Source organism: Eubalaena glacialis, chromosome 14, assembly GCF_028564815.1.
Source record: "Eubalaena glacialis isolate mEubGla1 chromosome 14, mEubGla1.1.hap2.+ XY, whole genome shotgun sequence".
NCBI classification, from domain to species: domain Eukaryota; kingdom Metazoa; phylum Chordata; class Mammalia; order Artiodactyla; family Balaenidae; genus Eubalaena; species Eubalaena glacialis.
In genome coordinates, this window is record NC_083729.1 from 47394202 (window position 1) to 47409383 (window position 15182).

General features: G+C 35.4%; 1 protein-coding gene and 1 pseudogene across 1 annotated transcript in view; one reads left to right on the plus strand and one right to left on the minus strand.

The window, feature by feature from the left end:
* Nucleotides 1–15182, minus strand: part of CCDC88A (coiled-coil domain containing 88A) — a 122887-nt gene that overhangs the window by 63475 nt on the left and 44230 nt on the right. Inside the window, exons 6-8 of the mRNA XM_061168685.1 lie at nt 13351–13434; nt 11496–11636; nt 4517–4689 (exon numbers count right to left, since the gene is read on the minus strand). Of these exons, the coding sequence (XP_061024668.1) occupies nt 4517–4689; nt 11496–11636; nt 13351–13434 (398 nt within the window). The remainder of the gene's footprint in view (nt 1–4516; nt 4690–11495; nt 11637–13350; nt 13435–15182) is intronic.
* On the plus strand, nt 7687–9424 carry LOC133074699 (sushi repeat-containing protein SRPX-like; annotated as a pseudogene).

The following is a 15182-nucleotide window of genomic DNA, read 5'->3' on the forward strand; positions in this document are numbered from 1 at the left end:
CTTCTCCTTGCGGTGGCTTCTCTTGCTGCGGAGCACGGGCTCTAGGTGCACGGGCTTCAGTGGTTGTGCAACGTGGGCTCTAGAGCGCAGGCTCAGTAGTTGTGGCACAGGGGCTTAGGTGCTCTGCGGCAATGTGGGATCTTCCTAGACAGGGATCAAATCCATGTCCCCTGCATTGGCAGGTGGATTCTTATCCACTGCGCCACCAGGGAAGTCCCCAGGACAGATTTCTAAAAGTACATTACATGTTTAAAGGTCCTTGGTATATACTGTCAAACTGCCCTGCAGAAAGTTCATTACAAATTTATAATGCAACCAGCAGAGGATAAAAGAGCCTATATGTGAAACAATTTAACAACTGAAAAATGCCATGTTATTGTTCTAATTTGAATTTATTTGAATACTAGGAAAGGCTAATTTTATTTTCTTATGAATGTACCATTAAAATTTATTCTGATGAAAAGCTATTACATTTTGTGATTTATAAGTATTTCTTACAAATATTTCTTTACAGGTTGTTAAATGCTTTTTAAAAAATTAAAAACAAATTTTTTATTGTGGTAACGTATATATAACATAATATTGCAATTTTAAGTGTACAGTTCAGCAGCATTAGTTACATTTACAATGTTGTTAAACTATCACGACTACCTATTCCCAAAACTTTTTCATCACCCCAAAGAGAAATTCTATACTCATTAAGCAGTAACCCTACTTTCTGTCTCTCTCAATATGCCTATTAAAGATATTTCATTTAAGTGGAATTATTCAATATTTGTCCTTTGTAGCTGGCTTATCTCACTTAGCAAGTTGTTTCTATGGCTCATCCATGTTGTAGCAGGTAACAAAATTTCATCTTTTATGGCTGAATAATATTCCATTGTGCCTAAAGCACATTTTGTTTATCCATCTGTTCATGGCCATTTGGATTGCTTCCACCTTTTGGCTACTGGGAGTAATGCTGCAATGAACACTGGCATACCAGTATCTGTTTGAGTCCCCATTTTCAATTTTAGTGGGATATACCTAGGTGTGGAATTGCTGGGTCATATAAAAATTCTATAGTTAACTTTTTGAGGAATATTCCAATGCTTTGGGCTTCCCTGGTGGCATAGTGGTTGAAAATCTGCCTGCCAATGCAGGGGATACGGGTTCGATCCCTGGTCCAGGAAGATCCCAAATGCCGCAGAGCAACTAAGCCCGTGCGCCACAACTACTGAGCCTCTGCTCTAGAGCCCGCGAGCCCCAACTACTGAGCCCGCGTGCCCCAACTACTGAAGCTCATGCGCCTGGAGCCCGTGCTCCGCAACAAGAAAAGCCACCACGATGAGAAGCCCGTGCACCACAATGAAGAGTAGCCCCCACTCGCCCCAACTAGAGAAAGCCCGCACACAGCAACGAAGACCTAACACAGCCAAAAATAAATAAATAAAATAAATAAAATTTTTAAAAACCCCTCAAACTATTAAAAAAAAATTCCAATGCTTTTAATTTTACTTTTGTTTTAAAGTTTACCTAGATACTCAATTTAAAAATGGACAAAGGATCTGAATAAACATTTCTCCAAAGAAGATATACAAGCGGCAAATAAGCACATGAAAAGACACTCAACAGGACTTCCCTGGTGGCGCAGTGGTTAAGAATCCACCTGCCAATGCAGGGGACAAGGGTTCCAGCCCTGGCCCGGGAAGAACCCACATGTCACGGAGCAACTAAGCCCGTGCGTCACAACTACTGAGCTTGTGCTCTAGAGCCCGCGAACCACAACTACTGAGCCCGCGTGCCACAACTACTGCAGCCTGCGTGCCTGGAGCCCATGCTCCGCAACAAGAGAAGCCACCGCAATGATAAGATCCCACACTGCAACAAAGAGTAGCCCCCGCTCACCGCAACTAGAGAAAGCCTGTGGGCAGCAACAAAGATCCAACGCAGCCAAAAATAAATAAATAAATAAATAAATTTATTAAAGAAAAAGAAAAAAGACACTCAACATTATTAGTCATCAGGGAACTGGAAGTCAAACCACAATGAGGTATCACTCCACACCCACTAGGATGGCTATAATCAAAAAGGTGTATAATAACAGGCATTGGTGAGGATATCAAGATGCTGGAGCCCTCATACATTGCTGGTGGGGATGTAAAATGGTGCAGCCAAATAGTTTGACAGTTCCTCAAAAGGTTAAACATAGAGCTACTATATGACCCAGCATTTCCACTTCTCAGTAAATACCCAAGAGAAATGAAAATATATGTATACACAAAAATGTGTACATGAATGTTCATAGGAGCATTATTTAAACAGCCAAAAAGTAGAAACAATCCAAATGTCCATCAACTCATAAATGAGTAACCAAAATGTGGTATATCCATGTGAGAGAATATTATTCAACCATAAAAAGGAATGAAGTACTGCTATATGGTACAACATGGATGAACCCTGACAACATTATGCTAAGTGAAAGAAACCAGTCACAAAAGGCCACATAATGTATGCATCCATTTATATGAAATGTCCAGAATAGGCAGATCTATAGAACTAGAAAGTGTATTAGTGGTTTTGAGGAGCCGAGGGCAAAGAGGGATGGAGAGTGACTGCTGATGGGTATGGAGTTTCCTTTTGGGGTGATGAAAATGTCTTGAAATTAGACAGCATGTGATGGTTGCAGAATTCTAAATAAACTAAAAATCACTGAATTGTACACTTTAAAAGGATAAATTTCCTTATATAGGAATTATATCTCAATAAAGCCGTTTTTTTAAAAAAGAATTTGTGTGAGAGAAAAACTCTTTGGAAACATGGGATCCATGGAGACAGAGAGTATTATTAAAGGAAGCCTTTGATAGTGTTAACTACTGCTTAGAAGTGAAATTTATAAGGAATTACTTCTTGTTCTATCCAAATTGCAAATTATACTTTTACTCTGTATGTTAATAAATCCAAAGCAATTATATTATGATGTACCACCCACAGTATGGTATTAGTTAATTTGCATGTTCTCATTACAACTATTTATTTCCATTAGGTATAAGGCAACCTGAACTAAATTTATCCACCATGATTCCATACTTCATCACTTTAGTAAAGATCTATCCCAACAAAAACACTTACAACAAATGTTAATAGAAGAAATCTATGAAGGGACACATTTTCAAAGGACAACAAAGATATGAGATGGTATTTGATGTAATGCTAGTTACTGGGAATACTTGCTATATCTGGCATATTTATTTACTCATTAAAACTATTCATTTACATTTTCCAATCAGCGTATGAGACCAAATTTTCCTAATGTCTCTAAGTTGTTTGGAATTTGAATAACGCTATGCCCAAGTAAATTTTATTTTAAAATCAAATTCTAATATAGTGCAAAATGTTAAATGAATTCACAGCCATCACTGCAGTTCTAATTGCATGCTTTATCTAAAGACTGGAGAAGATTGTGCTAAATTATATGGAACCAACTAGTGTTCACTGTTTAGGCTATCCATTAACTGCCAGTCAAACTAATAACAGCAATCTCTTCCCTAATTTTCATGGTGCAGCTGTTTATAGAATATCCTGGGCGTGTTCACTTCAATAGATACATAATAATGCAGACATTCACAATGAAAGCTGTATTTTTTTGTTTTCAAATTTTCCTATGGACTGTACATTTTTTCTACCTTGCATATTCAACCACTTTCTTAAACTAACCGCTTTAAACAATCAGTAAATAAACTTAATTGCTATATTGTGGTTTTAAATTTAAAATCTATACTCTGAAGCCCAAATTCCAGGAAGACAAACCAAAAAAAAAAAAAAAAAGGAAAGAAAGAAAGAAAAAAAGCCTAAAATACAAAACTCCTTTGTTCTTTTTAAACTGCAATATAAAAAATCTCCAGCAGAGACTGGTTATTTCTTTCCATGTGATTTACCAAGGAATGCCTATGTGACATTTATACTGATTTTCCTGTAATGATCTTTGAAAGTTAAATAGATATTAATTTCATCAGCACTAACCAACCAGAATATTTACCATTTCTAAGTACTGATACATGACTCGGGCATTTCAATTGTTCAATGCAGAAGATACACAAAATTATTTTTTTGTAATACTGTATACCAAAAATTCAGTTTTTTAGAACATTAATTTTAAAAAAGCTAAACTTATTGATCTGTATCAGTGGTTGCCGGTATTTTGGATTTCAAGAAATGCAAAAATTAAAAAATTAAGCAGACCTCAATTTGCCAAGGAAAAACATTATTTTATAAAAGGACATCCTAACACTAGAAAAATAGGGCATGCTTTAAACTGATACAGAATAAAGGGCATCCTTTAAATTGATAAGATTTAACATTAAGAAAACCTTATGTCAGTCTCCTTATTTTTCTCACTTTGGCAAATACTACCAAAAACTTTGACACAGCCTAGCAACTGGGAACCATGCGTCTATATTCCATAAGCCTAAAAACATTGTTTAGATCACCTTTGCAACTATATAAGTTCAATGAGCCTTGAAAAGCAACAACTTACAATTCCTGCCTAAGCCTTCTTATCTTGGCCTTAGCATCTGCCAGTTCCACTGACAGATGCTGTCGACTTTCTGTTCGCTTCATGCCTGGAGAACCACAAGGTGACTGTGCAGATGAAGAGGCATGGGGTGGAAAATGAAGACCATCCCGCTCTTCAGAGAGTTCAACGATAGTCTAAGGAAATAGAGAAATGAATCACAGAATCACTTTTAGTATTTTACATATCAGAGAACCAAACACATCAAAACTAGTCACTAAGTCTAAGTATTATACTGCAACATCAAAAAAGAATTCATTGGTCAAAAATAACTTCGTCATATTTAGCTGTCATTTTTTAAAGTTTTATTCAACAGTAGATGGATGAGCTATTTAGTAGATAACACAAAAACAAGACTTAATACTTCTTTCCTTTCCCAGTGTTTTAACAAAAAAAAGTAAATTGTGGTAAAATAAGAACAGATAGCAACTGTTGGAAAGGCATAAAAGACTTAGTAAAGAAATTAACTCAAGAGTGATGTGTCTATAATTGTGCTGTCCAACATGGTAACCAGTAGCACAAGTGGCTAATCTCAAATTTAAAGAGTTAAAAATACAGTTCCTTAGTCACATTAGCCACATTTCAAGAGCACAACAGCCACAAGTGGCTAGTGGTTACTGCACTGGACAGTGCAGAATTACAATCTTGCCATTCTTGCAGAATTGGACAACACTGCTCTAGAATTGTAAATAGGAACCTCAGAGGGACCTAAAAAAACCTCAGAAGTTTAGTTCAGCCTCTTAATTCTGCAGCTAAGGTAACTGAGGCACAGAGATTAATTTGCCCATGATCTCACAACTAGCTCATAGCAATGCCAAGACTCCAGACCAGTCTCTTCACTCCATATCCTATGCTCTCTCTTACAATACTAGTTCTAATCTGCTTCCCATCTCAAAGCTTAACTTTATTCCTTTCTCTAGAGACCCACCATGGGACACAAATCTTCTATTTATCCTAAATCTGAACTTTAAGGGCTATTTAACCTACATGTATCTCACTCAATCATATTCCTCCATTCCCCTAATTTTCCTCTTATTGGAAAATTCTCTTATTCTAAACCAATTTCTCAGATTTTCTTTCAAACTTCCCAGGCAAACAGAAATTGTCTTTGGTAGACATTTCATCTGTCCTTCTACTCCAGACGGAATGGGTAGAGTTACACCTTAGGAACATGAAATCACCATCCTCACTTTGCTTCTCATCACCAAGTCTTACAATGCCCTCATTGAATCGTTACTTTTCTTCTTTTTTTAAACCACCCATCAGAATTCATTTCTTTATCCTTGCGATACATTTGAGCACCCAAATCAAGGTCTGTCCAACTACTGCTTTCACAGATTCCAGTATTCCTATTGATATACCTCAGAATATGACCTCCCAGTTCCCTTTCTCTCTACAACTCCACATCCACTTCCAATCCAATACATACAGGCTTCTCCAGTGAAAGAACCATTCTTCTCTTGTGCCATATCACCATTCCTATGCCTGAACTCCTAATCACTCAATTCCCCCTTTTTGCCCAGTCAAATAGATTATTCTTGGCTACTCTAGAGTTTCTACACAGCCTGGAACTACAATTAGGTTGTTAAATGTCACCCTTACTTTCTAATTTAACACCGCCATGCCATTCTTTGCCTATGGCTCACTCTTTGAGGAAAAAACAAAAGGGAACTAATACTTATAGAACCCCTAGCTAGGGGATTTTCCAACAAGATCTTATCCAGTACTATAATTGGCAATAGAGGCTTTACATCTATTTTAGACATAAGGAAACTGAGGCACATATAGATTAAATAACTTAACCAAAGTTACGCATCTAATGGTTAGGTATAACAGGAGTTCAAATTCAAGTCTGACTCAAATACTACGTCATTTTCCTTACCTACCATCAGTTTTTCTATTTCTGCTCCAAGGTGATAAAGAACTCTAAAAAACAAAACAAACCAAAAAAAATATACAATATACAGCCCTACTACAGAAATTGCCATCCACTTTCAATTAAGCTCTTTCCAATGCCCGTCAATTCTTTTATTGAAAATCTTGATGATTTCCTGGCAAAATCTTCCCACAATGGCTGTTGTAAATATATTCCCTTTTCTCTACATAAGCCCCCAACTACAAACTGCTATCATCACTTCCAACAAATGACCCCTTCTCCAACTTGTCAAAGAAACAAAACCACCTGCGATAAACTCCTCCGTTTTTATGCATCTCTTGTTCCTTACTTCTATAACATTTTCAATTTCTCTCTTCCTATTGGTTTTTTTCTCCTTGTTCTTCAAAGACATACAAGTTTCTACTATCTAGGGGGGAAAAAATTCACATCTTCCCTTTACTATCCTTCTACTATTTCTCTTTCAGTGCTACCTTTTGAAGGGTGGTTTGTTCACTGACATTACTTCATCTTGTCCATCTACCCAGTATGTCCAGCCCAACTTCCCTGTCTCTGTGAACAGTGTTACTAATTTCCACAGTAGCCCAAGCTCAAACTTCACAGAATCAACTTTTATCTGTATATTTTCTTACTGTCTCAATTATCTTTAATCTTGCCTTCTAACATCACCTGTCTTTAACAATAACACCTGCACACAGTATTAACTAAATATCTCTTTCATGCACAAACTAGAACTTAATTTTATGCTACCTTACAATTTTTCATTTACAATGTTTTTTTTTAATAAACCAGATACAATCTTTCTTATGCTTCTTTGGTATCCCTGATGTTATCCACCATAGTAGTGTGCACAAAAAGAGCTGCTCAAAAATATTGAACTGAATGATTCACAAAACAGAAAACTCAAGAAAAGTACTGAAGACACATATTACGTTTGAAATTAGCAGGTGGTTAAATTAAAGTATCAAGAACTTCCAGATGCCAACAAACAGAGCACAAAAGATCTATGGGCTGCAAAATATTTTTTAAAAAGAAAGAAACCTGGTATTGAGAAATAAGAGTATCCAGAGGTATTTTCCATTAAAGATTATGTAGACATTTTGACTTTTCTCTAACAGTGGTAGTTTCTTGAGCTCAAGAACTCCAAACATTTTCAAAAAATCTGACAGGAAATGTTGTTAAGGCATACCTTTAATTTCTAAAGCCTTCTCTGATTCTTCCGATCCTAGACATTCCACTAATGGTCGCAAGTAATATCTTCCTTCTTTAAATTCCTATAGTATTTTTTTAGATATATGTGTCTTTTTTGGTACTTGTCACTTGCAAATTTTTATTACAGTTAATTCTTTTATTAAAATAATTTCCCTATTAGATTGTAACAATCTTTGGTTCTTTTTTGAAAGTTTGTCAGTTTGTTGCTCCCACATACTCTAGCACAAGATCTTGCAAAAAGCAGGTATTTATTAATATATGTTGAAGAATGAACATAAAAAGATATAACAATGCTAAAAAAATTCTGGTGACAATAATTCTACTTATAGAACTCATCATTAAGGAAAAGAATCAGAGATGTGCTCAGCACAATCACAGATTTAGGCAAAGGTGTTATAAAGGTTAGGGACACAAGCGTTGGAGTTAGAATGGACAAGTTACCTAACTTCTCTGAACTTGAGAATCTTCATCTATAAAATGGGGTTATTGTGCAGACTTAATAAGATAGTATACAATAAACTTATAACACAAAGCTTGGCATAAACAGTGACAATAAATATTTGGTTTTTAGTAAAAGGAGAGGACTGAAGAGATTCTTGTTTCATAGCATTAAGAACAAAAAAATGAAGAGTAATTAAAAACAGGGCGACCAAATTATATTTTCTAGATCGAAGTGAAACAATTATTACAAAAGATCAATAAAAACAGAAAAAAGGGCTCTCTGTTCTGACAAGGGGGAGCATCCCCTGTGGATAGCCTGTGGCTCCCAATTCTTGCCACGCCAGCAAGTGGAGGATTTAAGTGCTTTAGACGCCCACTTCAACTCCCAGTGTGAGTACTACTGCTTGCCAGGATACACACTGAAATGGGAGCGGACAACAAAGCCTGGAGCGGCCGACCAGCCTGTGATGATATGGAACCTCCCAGAATCAAGTGCCCAAGTACGAAAGAACACATTTCTGATCCTAATAAGCTGACAGTCCTCAGTGTCCCGGGAGATACCCGAGGGAACAGACACAGCAAACAACATTCTACTGATGTTATTCTAAAAGGCCTCCTCCCTAGACTCAAATTTTCCTGAAGGAGATCACAAGATACAGTACACAGTCTATGACAGAGCTGAGAACACGGGGATCCGCAAATTTCGAGTTAAAGTAAGAGTCAGATGCTGCGACAAAATTCAACATCCCAGGGAACAGTTACATGAAATGTCTAGCAGCAATAGTTATGGAGCCACTTGCAAGTTGTACTGCATTGGTGGCCACAAGCCACAGGGTAGCCCTGCCTGAGTCTGTCAATTCAATCTGGCTTGGTCTGGCATGGAGCCCACCTGGGCAACCATGAATATCAATGTGGGCATCAGAACAGCAGTCTTATGACTTCTGGATCAGTTTTATGAGAAAAGGAGACTCCTTATTGTGTCCACACCCATAGCCCCAAATCTCTACTGGCTGCAGCAAGAAATGCTACAGCAAGCACAGTGTGACCTGGATCTTCAACACATCATCTTGTGCTGGCAGGCATGTTCCCGACCCTCACTGGCAGGATAGGAATAAAGATTATGCCTCCAGCACTAGCTCTACAGTCCAGGCAGAATCCCATTCTATTCCTTCACTATGGCGCTAGCGGGTAAGCACAGCATGGACAAGGAGCGCTATGTCTCCCTGGTGACGCCTGTGGCCCTTTTCAGCCTGACTGACACTTTCCCCTTGGGAAAAGAGGAGATGGTCCTGCAAGCTGAAGTGGGCCAGACCTGTAACACCTGATGGGATGGCTCCTCTCTCCACAATTTTCTTTCTACATAGTGCTGGGTACACAGAAAGGCCTTAAAAATATCTTTAATGTACAGATTTTCATTTGTTATTTTTAAAGTCTATTTTATTGTAAGCTTTCTCTGCACTTAAAAATTAGCACCAAGCTATCTGTACTTTGAAGTGCTCCAAAAAATATGAATATGAAATTTACTCTTTCTCTCTTTACTCCATCATGGCTAGTTAATTTTGTAGAGAAATTAGAAACCACAGCCATAAACATTGCTCTCAATATGCTATTCAGTGTGATACATAACTTTCTCCTATTTTGTTTTTTTATATAAAATTAATTAATAAAATATTTTGGAAGAAAAAAGCAGAAAAAAGTTAAAGGGAAAATGTTAATAAGAACTTGTTTCAATCCAATTGAATGATACAGAATTATTATATTTACATACTGCATTTACATGTGTCTAATATTTTTCACAATTATTTTAAATTATCTTTTCTAACTAGTCCACTGTTGATCCAAATTGAAGATTTTTTCCCCCCAGAGAAGTGAGTTTAAACCAGCTAGAAACTTGTTTTCCAAATACCTGAGGCAGGAGAATGTGACTACATTCTCCTGCCTCAGGTATTTAGAAAACATTTTTTTCCTTGTTAGAAAAACAAATTCAACTAAAATGCTTAATCAGGCAGGATAACAGATTTTTAAAAGGTTTTTCAAACAATCATGCTATATAGTGTTTCACATTCCTTTTAGTTTCGACACAAATCATGTAATGACAAGTATCTTGTTTATATTTCTCCAAAATAACATCCTCCTTCACTCCATATTAATTATTTCATGTAAGTGAGATCAAACAATTTTTACATATCCATCAGTCATATGAAACCAAAGTACAGATATTTAGAAGTAATTCCTAAGAAGCTGGAAGACACCTTTTCAAAATACCTTTAATATCTTGAAACGCAAATAGAGAAATGTTATAGAAAATGGATAAAACAGTAAAAAGACACTAACATAAAAAAAAGATATAGCATATGGTTCAAAACTCAGATTGAAAATAAAGTATCTAAATATCTCAGGGTAAGGTTGATATATACTAGGGATGTTTTGCAACTCACTCTTTTCTTCCTTTGGTCTCACTGTCTTAGATTTTTTTAAAAATTTAGTTGTTGCTCTAAAATATTTACTTCCTATATTTTCTTCTCTTTTAATGCCTTAAGAAAAACTGAAAATTCCCATCAGAAATGAATATATTTTATAGTGACGTGAAAGTTTTTTGTTCCAAAAAAATCTTTAGAAATTTCTCCTATGTAGTCTTTCATTAGTCCCGAGAGTAATCAAATTCTCTATAAATAAGCTCAAATCGTCTCTCTCAGGTAAATGGAGCAAATAATCAAAGTTTTACTTTCTCCAGAATGACAGAGTACTTTGGTCTGCTATTAAGAAAATATTACTCACCATCACATGCAGTAACGTCTAGACTCCTTTAAAAATTATAAGCTGCTTTCAGAGTGAAGGCAAAAAATCTGCTGCAATTTTACTCTTTTTAAAAACCAAAGTACTTTCTTAAAGGAGTTTATAATAATTCTCTTTTCTAAGATCACATCTCATTATACTGACTACAAAAATTTGAGACCTTTTGTGGGACATTTTATTCAGAACACCTGTTATTCTCCTTTTATTAACACTTATTTTTCCAATCTCAAAATGTGGCAATAAAACTACAAAATTAACCTTAAGCAAATTCTTCTACCTTGAAAAGGCAATGATTTTTCCACTTACATCAACGATATTTTTAGTTTCATACTTTTGTACTGTTGCCAGAACTATGGGGATGAGTTAAAAAACACAAGAACAAAATCAGAGTAATTTAAAAGGAAGGAGAAAAGAAAACCTAATTGCAATGTGTTTACTAGCAATTTGGGGCTCTTATGCAGCCTTTCTGGTTCCTGTGTTGCACAAAAGACATATAGTACCTTATTACCTGTCCCTAAGAAACAAAGTATCAATTCTGAAAAATCTCTTAAGTTTTTTGGAAAGTAAACTTTCATAATATACTAAAAGAAATTTACAAACCTCCGAATGTTCATCTCTCTCATCTATAAGTCTTTTTAGATGCAATACCATGTTTTTCAAGAGTGGTTCTATTTCCTCCTGAGACATGTCAGTCACTTCCATCCATTGTAGATCAAACACATTTTCCTGATTATGGGTTACCTTTAGAGAGCAACCAAAGTAAACAATTTTTTAAATGGCTAATACTTAAAAATACATTTAATTTTAGTATAATATTAGCTTAAATACTATATATCCCATATAATAAAAATATGAAAAGCAAATATGATATCTTGAAATTAATGAATGATGAAAAGGCTTCTACTAAAAATTATTTTTACTAAATGTAATCTTTAAATGAATTTAGTCAACTAAAAAATAAGATATTTAATTTCTTTAATTTCTTTTTTTTGGGCCACACCGCGCAGCACGTGGGATCTTAGTTCCCCAACCAGGGATCGAACCCGCACCCTCCCCCCCCGTGCATTGAGAGCACGGAGTCCTAACTACTGGACCGCCAGGGAAGTCCCCAAAATAAAATATTTAATTCAAGGCATTCCTAAGGGAAGGTAATACTAATAGGTCTGACAACTGCTTTAACAAACTCAATTAATCTTTTCCTTAGATAAGACTAAGTTTATTGTACTTGAATTTAAAAGCAAAAGTTTTAATCCTGTAGGATGTAGGTTATTGCACTTTTATACTTGAAAAGCTAAGTCTTTATAGATTCTGAAGAAGACACTGTCATAGAACCTTAGGAGAAAGGGACGCCCAATATAAAGAGTTTTAAAAGAATGGAAAAGTTATATAAGTGAAATACTTATTTCTTGCTTTCCATTTCTCACTGTGATTCTGATATTTTGCTTTAACTTTCACAGTAAACAGCAAAAATAACACTTTCAAGAATGGTGGCAAATTTAGTAACTTGCGGTACTCAGCATTTATTCAAAATCAAATACAAATCACAAAGCTAACAGAAACAAACATATATATGTATATATAAAGGGAAACTACCAACAAAACTGTATCTTGTAGAGTAATACACTTACTGTTGACAATATTACTGACCAGAAAGCGGGGCTCTTTGAATATTAACTAAGAGAAAAGATGATATATGGAACACAAAGTCATTTAAATAGAGAATATTTAAACACAACAATTCTCACTATTTAAAACTCTCTCCCTTTCCTTAGTTCTCTTTCTAATCAACATGTAAAATTTAACATGCTGTAGTTCTAAAAACTCTAAAGTACACAAGATTAAAAGCCCAAGACTAGACAGATGCAGAAATAGCAGCTTTTAAAAACAATCTTAAAACAATCTTAACAAATAAATATTAGCTTCAATTATTTGACATTGTACACTATGTCCTCCATTTAGGTTTTTATATGGATGTTATAAATCACTAATGTGTTTATAATTCAAGTAATATCTTCAGTAGAAATTATGCTGTGCCCATTCACTAAAAAAAAAATCACTGGGATGACATAATACTAATAGGTTAGTATTATCATCTTACCTCACTTTGGTTTTGAATTACAGGCAGTGATCCACTTTGTGCTGCTTCCATTTACTATACTATTCATGCTGTGATGTCTAACAAAGAAATATACATTCCTCAAATAGCACTTTCTGCCTATACCCCTATGGATAAAGGCAACAGTACATCTGTAGTCAGCACTGTGCCATGCAGAAGATAATTCATGTAAGAAACTATGTCTAAAGAAAAGAAGATAATTTTTCTAAAAGCAGAGTTCATCTATAATTGACTTTGATTTATTCTGGCTTAATCCATGACTATATTTGGGGAGACATACAAATAAAACATACCACAAGCTTCATAAAAAATACATAAAAATTGTATACAGATTATTACCTCTTGAATATGTGCGGCAACCGCTGCTTTTGTATCAAAATCTAAACTTTGAATTCTTTCAATAAATTCTTCTTTTTTCTGACACTAAGAGAAACGAATAAAACAATCATTCATACTTTATAGGGTATAGCTGTTAATACGTTGTAAATAACCAAAAATTCATTACGCTAAAAAGCTTGGCTACATTTTGAACAGCACAATGAGGGTTTTGTTTTCCATTTAAATGATCTCTAATATACTTACCTAATAAAAAGATAACTATTTAGAAATATTTATTTAAAAAGCAACATATTGAAAATCCATACCATTTTTATGCTGAGAAGTTGTAAGTTCTAAAGCGGGTAACCATTACACAAACCATCTAAGGTCAGTACAATATAATTAGGCTAACTTCACAAACAGAGAAGTAAAGAATCAAGAACTTGTTTCAGAGAGGATAAGTTACTTGCCAAAAAACACAGTGAGTCAGTGGCAGAATTCGGAATACAGCCAAAATGCTCAGTCAGTCTTTGCCTATCATCAAACAACACAGCCCTTTTTCTTGGAAAAAAAATTTTAAGCAATTTTTACGTCAGGCTTACAATTCATTCTCACATCTTCATCCTATCAATCTCAATAAAAGAAACCTACTTTTGTGGCCCAGTTCAACACATATAAGGTAATACAATAAATATTTGATTTGTTTCTAACACAAAGTTACCAGGGGCAAAATTTAAGAATGTATATACAAGTACACATGTATCAAGTGGAATAAAGGCAGCAATTATTTATTGTGTACCTTTTAAAAAACTTTATATAAACTAAAAATATTACAATGCAAACCTCATCTTTTTCTTTCCATTCAGTACTGAATAACAGTTTAACATGCATCTTACTCTCTGCCTCTTGTCTACATCTCTTATACTGCAATCCAACTGCGTTTAACTGTATTCTTACAGCTACCAAATGAGAAGTGCATACAAAACAGACAGCACTGCCTTGTCTAGCTTAGTCGCATCTCTTGGGCCAATTACTGAACTACTAGTGAAGACACTATACTCAAAAAAGGAAAATTGGCTCTTTGGTCAGTAAGAAACTTAGCAATGTTCTGATTTACACTCTACACATTTATTATATCATAACATTTTTTTTAAACATCTTTATTGGAGTATAATTGCTTTACAGTGTTGTGTTAGTTTCTGCTGCATAACAAAGTGAATCAGCTATATGCATACGTATATCCCCATATCCCCTCCCTCTTGCATCTCCCTCTCACCCTCCTTATCCCACCCCTCTAGGTGGTCACAAAGCACCAAGCTGATCTCCCTGTGCCATGTGGCTGCTTCCCACTAGCTATCTATTCTACATTTGGTAGTGTATATATGTCAGTGCTACTCTCTCATTTCGTCCCAGCTTACCCTTCCCCCTCCCCGTGTCCTCAAGTCCATTCTCTACATCTGTGTCTTTATTCCTGCCCTGCCCCTAGGTTCATCAGAACCATTTTTTTTTTTTAGATTCCATATATATGTTAGCATACAGTATTTGTTTTTCTCTTTCTGACTTACTTCACTCTGTATGACAGACTCTAGGTCCAGGTCCATCCACTTCACTACAAATAACTCAGTTTTGTTTCTTTTTATGGCTGAGTAATATTTCATTGTATATATGTGCCACATCTTCTTTACCCATTCATCTGTCGATGGACACCTAGGTTGCTTCCATGCCCTGGCCATTGTAAATAGTGCTGCAATGAACATTGTGGTACATGACTGTTTTTGAATCATGGTTTTCTCGGGGTATATGCCCAGCAGTGGGATTGCTGGGTCATATGGTAGTTCTATTTTTAGTTTTTT